Source organism: Ruditapes philippinarum, unplaced genomic scaffold, assembly GCF_026571515.1.
Source record: "Ruditapes philippinarum isolate M1 unplaced genomic scaffold, ASM2657151v2 ctg5382_1_1_1_1, whole genome shotgun sequence".
Lineage (NCBI taxonomy): Eukaryota > Metazoa > Mollusca > Bivalvia > Venerida > Veneridae > Ruditapes > Ruditapes philippinarum.
This window is the reverse complement of record NW_026852307.1, coordinates 48,499-60,364: the sequence shown is the minus strand read 5'-3', so window position 1 is coordinate 60,364 and position 11,866 is coordinate 48,499. Positions and strand designations below refer to the sequence as shown.

The following is an 11,866-nucleotide window of genomic DNA, read 5'->3' as shown; positions in this document are numbered from 1 at the left end:
CTACCACCCTCTCTTAACTCAATAGAGTGAGTATCTTATCCCTACCACTCGCCCTTAACTCAATAGAGTGAGTATCTTATCAGCTATCATAGGGTTCGCTAGTTAACAACTGATCCTTATCGTCATTTGTCTTTAACAGCTGATTCAGAAATCATGTCGCATTGGTACTCGGTCACTTCCGAAAATAGTAATTACTGGAAAGCCGGTTAGATGGATCGTCTGCCGCCGAGATATGATCAAAAGAATCTAAAATACCTTTTTAATCTGATAAAATCTGCAAAAACACAGGAAAATAAACAAACAAATAAACTTACAATGGTGAGATCCGGACTGTCTCCACTATATGTTCCAATCATAATACTCGAGCACTCCTCGGAGTACCAAGATGGCCCCTGATCATGACCTATAGCTGTAACTGATATGGTATAAATACTACTAGCATACCCGTCACAGTTACAGTCGTCATATAAACCTCCATTACCAGCTGCCCAGGTATATATTGGTCCCAGACCATTACGACCCTATATCAATATAAAGCCAAAGGTTAATGGTTGGAGTTAAATAATCTCTTACTTCGATATAAAACAGATTGGTCACAAACATTAAAATTCTACTACGAACGATACTGCTTGGTAAATCTTGAAAGTCTTGAAGTGATTTTATAGATTAATCTTTAATTACATTAAACGGTTATACTGTCATATACCAAAAGTGGTGGACGCTCTCGTTTATAAGCATGATTACATTTATCTCCAAAACATATAGAGGTATTGTTCTTTTGCTCATTGGATATGTCCATCAGTGAAGTTTTAAACTGATACATCCGATAATTTAAGGTAAGCACCACACACAAATAAAGGACAATTACTTCAAAAGTATACATTCGGAAGTAATAGTTCTTCTGTACTGAACTGTTCCTTCCAGCATTCTTAAGTTAAGTCCCGGATGGAAACTTTCATAGGTCCATTACTCCAAAAATTAGCAAAAAGTTATGATTCTTTGAACCTGCACTTCTTTTGAATGAGAAGTAATTAAATGTCACGGTCCAGAATTGTTCACGATTTAGGGGAGATGATGTTTAAGCGGCTGGATGGCTCAGTCGGTAGAGCCGCGTTAAGGTATTTCGAGAGTCCCGCGTTCGAGTCCCGCTCAGGCTGCACATTTTTCTCACCCTATGACATTTGACGCCCAACGTAGGGCCGTGACTGAATATAGCACATAATTTAATTTACATTGCTCTGTAGTTTAGTGAAATTCGAGGACGAATTTCAATATAGCAGGGGAGTATGTCACGGTTCAGAATTGTTCACTATTTAAGGGAGAAGATGTGTATGCGGCCGGATAGCTCAGTCGGTAGTCGGTATTCCGAGGGTCCCGGGTTCGAGTCCCGCTCAGGCTGCACATTTTTCTCACCCTGTGATATAAATATGAAGTGGTATGGTGGACGGACGCCTGCTGGACAGACGGACGGTCGGATAACGGTAAATCTATACATCTCCGCCATCGACGAGTAATGAATATTTGCTATTTTGATTGATATTCCTCAAAACCAACAAAAAACAATGAAAAATGTCTCAAAATCGCGATTTATTTTTCATAAAAGATTTTTTTCATAAAATTTATTGTGTCCTCTAGCACCGCCTTTTAAGTCTACTGATTTCAACAGTGTAAATACTAGAATCAATGATCTAAAATTTAAAACATTAAATTAGATACCTCTTGCATGGCTCTTGTAAGCGCCTCTTTTCCCAAAACACCAGGTCCTTCAAAAATATCACCTGTATCAAGTGGACCCCAGCTGTTCGAATAGATGTGAGTACGTGACAGCTCGTGGGCAAGTGCAAAAGACTCGCCGAGGTCTGTGAGACCAAGGTACGAATAAAATATTTTAACAGCTGGAATATTCAACATAACTATATTAATTTTAGTTCGGAAGCCTAAGTTTATAAAGAACGTGACAAGTATTGTCGTTATACACCAAGTTAAATGTGCTTTATGGTCATTTTGTATTTCAATTTAGAAATTTGGTACTCGATATTTGGTTATGAATTTTTTAACTGCCCTGACGGGTTTTAAATCATCATGTGGTCTTTATAAAACGAACTAAAATACGCGCTCGCTAAATGTTTAACGTTCGATAATTTCATCACAGATTAAACCATTTTATTCACTTCTATTTTCATTGGAAAAATAAATTATAGATACCTCCAAATGTTGACCTGTATGCTATACCTAGAACACAATCGTCATTCATAATGGCGGAAACCAACCCTGCACACCATGTCCCGTGGCTGAAGATGTACATAAAATGAGATATACGCCAGCACATGGAAAATTACCGATTGTAATATACAACCCACTTAATGTAATAACAAAAAATATTGCAAATTTCAAAATATTTACTATTGAATATTGGTGATACAAACACCTATTATATTCATTACACTTATAAGGTACTTTATATATTATAATCGTTTCGACATTTAACTAAGTTAACAATTCTTGAATTTATCGAAAACGACCTTTCCTACAAACGATCCAATAGTCGGGCATGTTTAAACATGGGCATTGTCCAGCTTCCAGTTCTGGAACTGCCTAATTTCAGCTTTGGGGATTTAAGTATATTGACGTTGTTCAGGTCAACAGTATAAAACCTGACCAGATTTTACGGACGAACATGCTTGTCCTGGTGACAAAAGCAATACACAGTCGGTTCCAATAGTGCGAGGATTTTGAAAATACTTACAAATCGTCTTCCGTGTGATTGACGAAATCATTATTAGTCAAATAGTCGTAACTTCCAGAAGGATCCTGAGAAAGAAAAAAACAACTGATAATTTACTTATTTTATCAATCAATACCAAGACTGTTGAGGGGTTTAGTAGCGGAGGGTATGATAGGGGTGTAAGCCACTATTTTATCTCGCCAACTGTCCCAGTTCTACCGGGACAAAAATTCAAAAATGTAAAGTTCGCACTTTGAAATTCGAGAGTATAGACAGAACTGCATTGCAGGAAATTTGCCATAATTTTACCATCTGATTGTCTTTCGCATGGTGAGTGGGGTAAATGTTTCTAGGGCATAGCGGGTCATAAAACCAAGAATGCCACTTTTTGTGGATTTGGTGACATGAGTTTCGAATTACTGATGCATTTACTCCTGTAAAAAAATGGTTTACTTAAAAAATATAAGTAATAATAAAAGAAACATACGAACCAAACAGATGTCCATAAAATGCAAAAACAATTAAATATATGTTGCAAAATATATGTAATTATATCTATAGTGAAATAACTTTTTTATGAATATCAACTCCTCATTTTTGTCCTTCATCATACATATTATAACAACAATATATCTAGCATAAACTTTTTATTTTAACATCATAACATAAGTATTTAAATCAATTGTTCCATGAGGTATTGTTTGATTTTATTAACCTGTCAATTCATTACTGATTATACGGTCAGTGCACACAATATATTTTTTAATAGTGAGGAGTACGCATTTGTATCTGTGAAGTAGTTTTACTGACCGTTATTTAGCGCAACAGGGTATGTCGGACCGTATATGTCACGGAACTTATATGTTTAAACGTTTTACTTTCCGTATACCTGTGCCTGCGACTATACGTGCCGGAATCTTTAGTTTGTCCATAAATCATTTCGTTATAGGGGTCATGAAATTTTACATGAACGTTGGTCAGAATTATGTTATTGTGCACCTGGAATTTCGCTTGTCGATTCGGGCAGTTATGCCAGAGTTATTGCCCATGACTAAGTCAAATCGGAAATACTAGTAGTCAACTTGTGTCCAGTATTGGAACTAGGGGCATAGTCATGAAACTAGTTTAGTTTATACTAGTTTAGTTTATCTAACGAGCACAAAGTGCGATTTTGAAATGTACTTTACCAATGACGTTGTACCACTAAATAAAATAAATTACTTTACGCTGTGACTTAGATATAAGCAAAATCAAAACTTTTCTTATCACGATAAAACGACTTTTGAACATTTTCATCAATCACTTATTCACGCTGCAATTCAGATGCATAATTTTACAGTGATGCGCACGAGAGAAGATAGTATGAATGAATGGTGTTCTGTTCACTACCTGCTCAATAAACGCGTTTTAAAAGTTTTTTTTCAAACAAACTTTTTGACAGACTTTAACATGCATATTACGTTTGCTTTTTGCATGGTTGCAGCATATGTGCCATTAAAGCTAGAGCAAGATGTGATTTTTTTCCCTGATGAATAACAAATTATTGATAATACAATGATACGAGGTAGTGATGGCCCAACGTAAAAGATGTTTGAGCCCAACTCGGGTCACGACTATGTTTCCTCATTTGAAACCAGTACTGGTTAGTTCGAGGAAGCGGACTCTAAAGTGATTAATATAAAAGTTGGAAGAACTTGTTTCGCAATCGAGCATAAATATGTTTAAACTAATAGCTTGTAGATTTATTAAGGGCACTGGAGTCATTTTGTGCAAGCAGATAGAAATATAAAAAAACACGAATTCAAGACGAATATATGTTCTTGTTTACAGGGCTATTGTAGTGCGATAGTCACGAAAAATTTAGTACGATACTCACGAAATATGTTTGTCTCATATTTAGTGAAATATTTGTTTATTATACACTTTAAAAAAAATTGGTGGAATATTTGTTTATTATACACTTTAAAAAAACTCGATGAAATCAATAAATGTAATTTTAATGCCGTAAAACACAATACAAATCGAGACAAAAACACTGTTTCTAAGTTGCTTCATATCCGTGTAAACAATTATGCAAGTACTTGGCCATTGATTTCCATTAAAATATATTGCAAAAATAAAGAAAGAGTAGGTCTAAACATATGACAATAGATGATTTAGCCACAAACCTCTCACAATCACTTGTGATATAACGGATTAACAATAACCTTTCATTTAGCTGGTGTGACTTTTAAAACATAAGTTTTATACTCCATATTAATTTTCGAAAACTATACTGACAAAGCCGAAGTAGGATCGAATATTTTTATGAGCGCATTAATATATTCATAAATGTGACCGGTGATAAAATCAGACTATAAGAAGAATGTATAAAGTGAACGCACATAATTTCCTACAAGATCCGGATGGTCTGGTTCAACACCGTCATCAAGGATGCTAATATGTATTCCTGCGCCTGAGTAGCCACGCCTCCAAGATTCGTAAATCTTCATGCTGGGAAATGTGTCCTCTTGCTATAACATAATCATTTCTTATTGTATATATTTATGATATAAAATGTCACTTACTTATCTTGTGATTGTCACTTCCATTGTTTTGTTTTTATATATTTGTATGTAAAATAAATGCTGCTGAAGAAGGCCGCAAGGCCGAAAGCTACGGCAAATTTAAATTAGCATTTTTGATTATAATTATACTGCAAGTTAGAGATTTTTGATATATGATGAAGGTTTAGTCCCTTATAAAAGCAGCTTGTTTTATACAGAATTTATTTGAATTCGATTGTGTAGAAAGCTATAAGCTTATAGACACTTTTGAATCCGTTCTTGGAACGCAATGACTGTAAAGTTTCTTACTCAAGGAAAAAACGACTTTCCCCTAATGGGGTTTGAACAAATGCGGCTAGCGATTATTAGATTACTAGTCCGATGCGTTAACCACTCGGCCATTCCCCCACATTTTCTCAAAAGCAGCTTGTAAACTCTTATTTCAAGGCATGAAGTTAAAAAAAAACAACCTAACTTAGAATTTATTTTTCAAATGTACAACTAACGTAATTTAGTAATATATCAGAAGCGGGAAGCAATAAAGATGGTCAAGTTTATTTGAACGATTTCCTAACCAAAAATCATACCAATGTTATATATAGAGAATTAAACAATATACCACATGCCACATCAGAGACCACGCACTGTCTGTTATGTTTTCAGATGCTGGGAATGATGACCTCGGTTTACGGATTAAATATTTCATCTGCTCCAAAGACTCAACCTGCAAAATTAGATCACAGACGCTTGGGGTTTGGAGCTCAAAACGCCTTTAAAATCCAAATAAAATGCATATTTGTCAATCCCAGGACATGTACTGATCATATATATCAAAAAATCTTAATATATGCCGTTTTGAAAAAAAATCATATTTCAACATCTATAATAATACACAAGATAAAAATGTTCGCCGGAAAAAATCCGCACCCCTACCGTCATAATCACCATGTATTTTAATCCATTTCCAATATTTTCACATAATCCTTTGGTCCATCGACACAGAAGATATAATTCTTTCACGATGATGGTCAATTTTAAACTTCAACGGTAATATAAACAACGCAACAGCCGAAATAAACATCAATATTCTCGCCGTTTTTTTTCAACGACAAAAACTTTCGATAAATTCAATGGACCAGACGGCTATGAACGAAACTATCCGATTATGTGGCCCCAGCTTTGCCGTGTGCAAAATGCGCAGCGCTTTTAAGTTTGGGAAATAATAGGCATATTAAGATTTTTTGATATATATGATCAGTACATGTCCTGGGATTGACAAATATGCATTTTATTTGGATTTTAAAGGCGTTTTGAGCTCCAAACCCCAAGCGTCTGTGAATTAGATACGGGTATTAAGAATAAAACGACAAAAAGAAAAAAACAAAAGAGAATACAAACAACAACAGCAACAAAATCTGATATAATTTCCAACTATAATATTATTTGTCTTAATACATATTTATAATACCTTCATAAGTTTTGTAAAAAAAAAAATAGATAAAAAGAAAATAAATACAAAGATAAATAAATAAAAATGAATGAATGAATGAATAAATAAATAAATAAATAAATAAATAAATAAATAAATAAATAAATAAATAAATAAATAAATAAATAAATAAATAAGTAAATGAGATAAGTACATACCTGCAAAGATTTAGATAAGGCAGCTATAGATAAATTTTGCTCTTCGGATAAATTGTTATTATCTGTTTTTCTTAAAACAAAATAGCCATTGTTCACCTGGAAATAAAAAGAACTTAATACTTCACATTTATTTGAACAATATCAATGATTTAAAAATGAATGTTAATGTTAAGATTTTCTCTATAAATGACCATAAATAATTTTAAAAATGTATAATAATATATATATCTTTTTTGACAATACAATGTGAAAACTTTTCCTTAAATTTTGTGTTTTGTTTGTAATTTATAAGAAAGTAGTCCGGCAAAACACCAGTGAAAATACAAAAATATGTTTCATTACAGTGAAAAATAAATTTTTAACAGTGAAAATACGGAAAGTAAAGTATGTATTTTATTTCATCAATATTTCTCAATATTTCATTTATAAGTATATACTAAATGTTTTTACACAACAAATGAATTTTACGGAACTTACATTAATTTTTTCGTTTTTTTGTTTGTTTGTTTCTTTTGTTTTTGTTTGTTGTTGTCTTTTTTGTTCATTATTTATTTACATGTCTTTACTACTGATTCATCAAAACAATATTATTAATCATCATGTAAATGTTCGAACTAAATCACTTTCAATCTTATCAACGTTTTTTTTTCAAACAGTGGTTTATAAAAATATCCAAACAATGCGTTTTTATTGCTTTTATCAAAATTTGAATTCTTAAAAAAGTGAGAAATAAAGAATCCCTAAAGAACGCACAAAATGATAAAATTGAAAGTGTTGCAGGCTCGGTTTGATTGAGCCTGTTCATGGACGGTACTGTAAAGTGCAAACTACCGTCCACGCCCCCTAGCACCGGCTTAAGCAGAATTGAACATAACAACATGGTTATGGTGAAATTTTGAATTCAGATACATCCGCAAATGTGTTCATATGGCGGTTATCATGGAACCTTCAATGTGCCGCGTTAGTGCAATTCCATGAAAAGCGACTTTGAAAGAAAATGTTCCCTTTGAAGTCTAATATAACATATATAGAGATAACATGCAAAATAACATTCATGTATCATTGTTTGTCAACATATACAGTGTACACTTAGAAAAATAGTCATTATAATAAAATAGTTATGCACATATTAACGTATATAGACCTTGATGGCACGAAATGTTTGAAAGTCAATCAATTTAATAAATAATAGAAAATAAAACCTCTGCAATGATCTCAAAACCGTTGTTCTCCGCTAGAGATAGCGCCGACCGGTGTCCACCACTAGTCCTGAGTAGCCACTGATCGCTGTAATGTCCCTTCCGTCCGCCATACGCGATAATACTTTTAAAACTAACATAATTAATAAGTAACACGAAAAGCGCTTTCACAAAAATTGACATCCTCCCAATATAGTCTTAGAACTTTTAATATAAAACTTTGATCAGAAAAACTTTATTTATTCATATATTCATTTGTTATTCGTGAAATAAATTTAATTTAAAAATTATCATCTGTTCAATTCTCCATTCTTCATCAGCGGGAATCTTGTGTGATAATGACATTGATTCTAATTTTTTGATAGCCAGTATATTAGAAACTAGACATATTTATTGACAAACCTGTAAATGAGTCTGTTTATTTTACAATTAAACAGTTATAAATCACCATCTTATAATTAGTGAGTGGATTTTAATTAACACTTATAATACGGGCCGGTAACTGGTTAAACTTTCACCCACATTTACCGAGTTCATTAAAACTATGATCAGATTGTAAATGCACCGACATTTGAGAAAGTTTATGTTACCCAGTATATCTATATATTAAGAGGGTTGATTAAAAAGTTGTGAACCTTGGATGCAAACATATCATTGTTGAAGACGTATACTAATGTACATTCTAGTTGACACGCTTCACACTATGAAATTTCCCTATCAAACAGATATATTATAAAACGATATATACACAGCACAAAAACGAATGCGTTTTATCAATTTTCTTTTTATAAGCATGTAACAATGGAAATAGATATAGATTTTTCTTGCATTGTAGTATAATAATATAACAATGCACGGTTTATCGTTCAAATGCTTTGTAATTATTCACTCAGGCATATCGGCCTTCGTGATTATATTCCTGCGCATTTGGAGCTAGAACCGTGCATTATTCTACAACAATAAGCTCAAAATTGATAAAACCGATACGATCAAGCAAGTTGATGGCTTTCCGTGGCTGACATTTATGAAATCAACAAAATAAGTGGACAGTGGTAGTATTGACCAAGCAAAAATATCTTCTGACAACACTTCAAGACTTGTAGCTACATTGATATACATGCATGGCACTTTAATGGCGTGAACTTAAATGCAAAGAAAAAAAGAAAGAAAGAAAAAGAAGTAAAGAAAGAAAGAAAAGAAAGAAAGAAAGAAAGAAAGAAAGAAAGAAAGAAAGAAAGAAAAAGAAAGAAGAAAGAAAGAAAGAAAGAAAGAAAGAAAAAGAAAGGAAGAAAGAAAGAAAGAAGGAAAGAAAAGAAAGAAGAAAGAAAGAAAAGAAAGAAAGAAAGAAAGAAAGAAGCAAAAAAATCACATTATTCCATCGTTCAAACATATGTTTTTAAACGTCATTTTTCATATTCTTTTTAAACGACAAAAGAAAATATCATGTACTTCAAATGTTTTGCTTGTTGTTTTTTTTTAATTAATTATTTCTGTGGTACTAAATGGAAAAAAACAAGTAAATAAAATAATGAAACAATATTTATCAACCCTTAAACACTATGTATCGGTCATCCATAAATTTGTTCGTAAATTTTACCGCGCTATAAATGTTTACATAAAATGTCTAATGACCAATATGTCTTTTTTTATAATCATTTTACAATAAAATATATCCCAAGATTAAACAAGGATTCTGACATTCTTCGTTTACGATCAACACCATCATTAATGTCATCTTGAAATATCTACAAAGTTTACAATGCTGACAAGAAGCAGTCAGTATTTGATCTACAATACAAATCTCTTCATTTTATTACTACTTTTTGCTGACCTTTCGAAACACATTTTGCTCAAAATTTAAAAGTAGGATCACCTTGCAAAGAGAGATACATTTGTTGAAATAAAAAAAATCCAAATTGAATGAATAAGAAATAATGAAAAAGTTAATATGTATTTTATTGATCTAGGGATAGTACGTACCTGAATCCTGTTTTGAATCCATATATGTTTATATTTCACAGTAATGACACAAAAAGTTGATATTGTTAAGTCAAAGCCTTAGAATCCAGAAGCTTGAAAATAACAAAGATGAAATAAAAGAAAAACATTTGAACCATAATAAAATTATATGAATCAAAAATGTTTAATTTGTATTGACAATATTTCTTGTTGTAAGTCAAAAAATGTGTAAATGTTGTAATCAAGCTTTGTCTCATTAGTGTTTAAATGTCTATATTCTTATATTTCCCATTACTGTGTGTTTTTAGATCTCTAAATTCTAATATTGTCCATGACTTTGTGTGTTTAAATGTCTAAATTCTTATATTGCCCATTACTGTGTGTTTTTGAATCTCTAAATTCTAATATTGTCCATGACTGTGTGTGTTTGAATGTCTTAATTCTTATATTGCCCATTACTGTGTGTCTTTGAATGTCTATATTCTTATATTGCCTATGACTTTGTTTGTTTGAATGTCTATATTCTTATATTGCCCATTACTGTGTGTGTTTAAATGTCTAAATTCTTATATTGCCCATTACTGTGTGTTTTTGAATCTCTAAATTCTAATATTGTCCATGACTGTGTGTGTTTGAATGTCTTAATTCTTATATTGCCCATTACTGTGTGTCTTTGAATGTCTATATTCTTATATTGACCATGACTGTGTGTGTTTGAATGTCTAAAATCATATATGGCCTTGCCTTGTGTGTGTTTGAATGTCTTATTCTTAATATTGCCCATTACTGTGTGTGTTTGAATGTCTATAATTCTTATATTGCCATGACTGTGTGTGTTGAATGACTATATTCTAATATTGCCGTTTGAATGTCTAAATTCTTATATTACCTATGTCTGTGTGTGTTTGAATGTCTAAATTCTTATATTGCCCATTACTGTGTGTATTTGAATGTCAAAATTCTTATATTGCCCATGACTGTGTGTGTTTGAATGTCTAAATTCTTATATTGCCCATTAACTGTGTGTATTGAAATGTCTATATTTCTTATATTGCACATTACTGTGTGTGTTTGAATGTCTTAATTCTTACATTGCCCATAACTGTGTGAGTTTGAATGTCTATATTCTTATATTGCCCCATGACTGTTGTGTGTTTGAATGTCTTAAATTCTTATATTGCCCATACTGTGTGTGCTTGATTGTCTAAATTCTTATAATTGCCCATTACTGGTGTGTTGGTTTCTGTACAGTTTAGCCTTTTTTATTTATCTATAAAAGTTTAGTAAATTGATTTATAACATTTTATAAAAAAAATAGGTTTATGAAAAAACATAACAGGGAAATTGTTTGAAAAATTAACAAAACTATTACTTTCAACAAAACGCAATAATTTTTGAAAAAGTATAATAAGGGAGGTTTGTCTTAAGTTTACACGTCGAGTGTTTTGTGGTTTATAAATATAAGGAATCCCCTGTAATATACATAAAATATGTATATTTGTACTTTCCGCTAATATTTGATATAATCTAAATTTAAAAATTTATTTTTTTAAATACTCATGTATTTATAAGGAATGAAAAATTTAAAAAAATAACTTTCGTAAAATAAAATCTCGTGATTTTATTTCCCTGTGAGATTATAAGTTTTTGTTTTGTTTTACAAAAAACAGGAAAAAATTAAATGAAAAGCCTTGTAAAAATACAACTATAGAGTAACATGAACTTTTTATATTTGTTAGTCCTCGCCTAACTTGCATTTATTTACATTTACATTTATTCTGATATCGATT

At 31.8% G+C, this 11,866-nt stretch overlaps 1 protein-coding gene across 1 annotated transcript; it reads right to left on the bottom strand.

Annotated features, from left to right (window-relative positions):
• Window positions 1-221: 221 nt before the first annotated feature.
• Window positions 222-8,779, bottom strand: LOC132756145 (furin-like). The gene is made up of 8 exons (XM_060747144.1): window positions 8,121-8,779; window positions 6,919-7,014; window positions 5,891-5,995; window positions 5,110-5,238; window positions 2,747-2,811; window positions 2,206-2,291; window positions 1,717-1,895; window positions 222-521 (listed from the first exon to the last, which is right to left on the bottom strand). The coding sequence occupies exons 1-8, from the start codon at window positions 8,298-8,300 to the stop codon at window positions 237-239; spliced, it is 1,125 nt and encodes a 374-aa protein (XP_060603127.1). The 5' UTR covers window positions 8,301-8,779; the 3' UTR covers window positions 222-236.
• Between the last annotated feature and the right edge of the window lie 3,087 nt (window positions 8,780-11,866).

What these genes read in the sequence shown, in the direction of transcription:
- LOC132756145 (XM_060747144.1), bottom strand. Translation starts at nt 8,300, where the DNA reads ATGTCAATTTTTGTGAAAGCGCTTTTCGTGTTACTTATTAATTATGTT. An exon ending in GGTCTCTGATGTGGCATGTG is followed by an intron (nt 5,239 to 5,890) that starts GTATATTGTTTA and finishes ATTATGTTATAG; the next exon opens with CAAGAGGACACATTTCCCAG. An exon ending in ATACAGGTCAACATTTGGAG is followed by an intron (nt 1,896 to 2,205) that starts GTATCTATAATT and finishes TGAATATTCCAG; the next exon opens with CTGTTAAAATATTTTATTCG.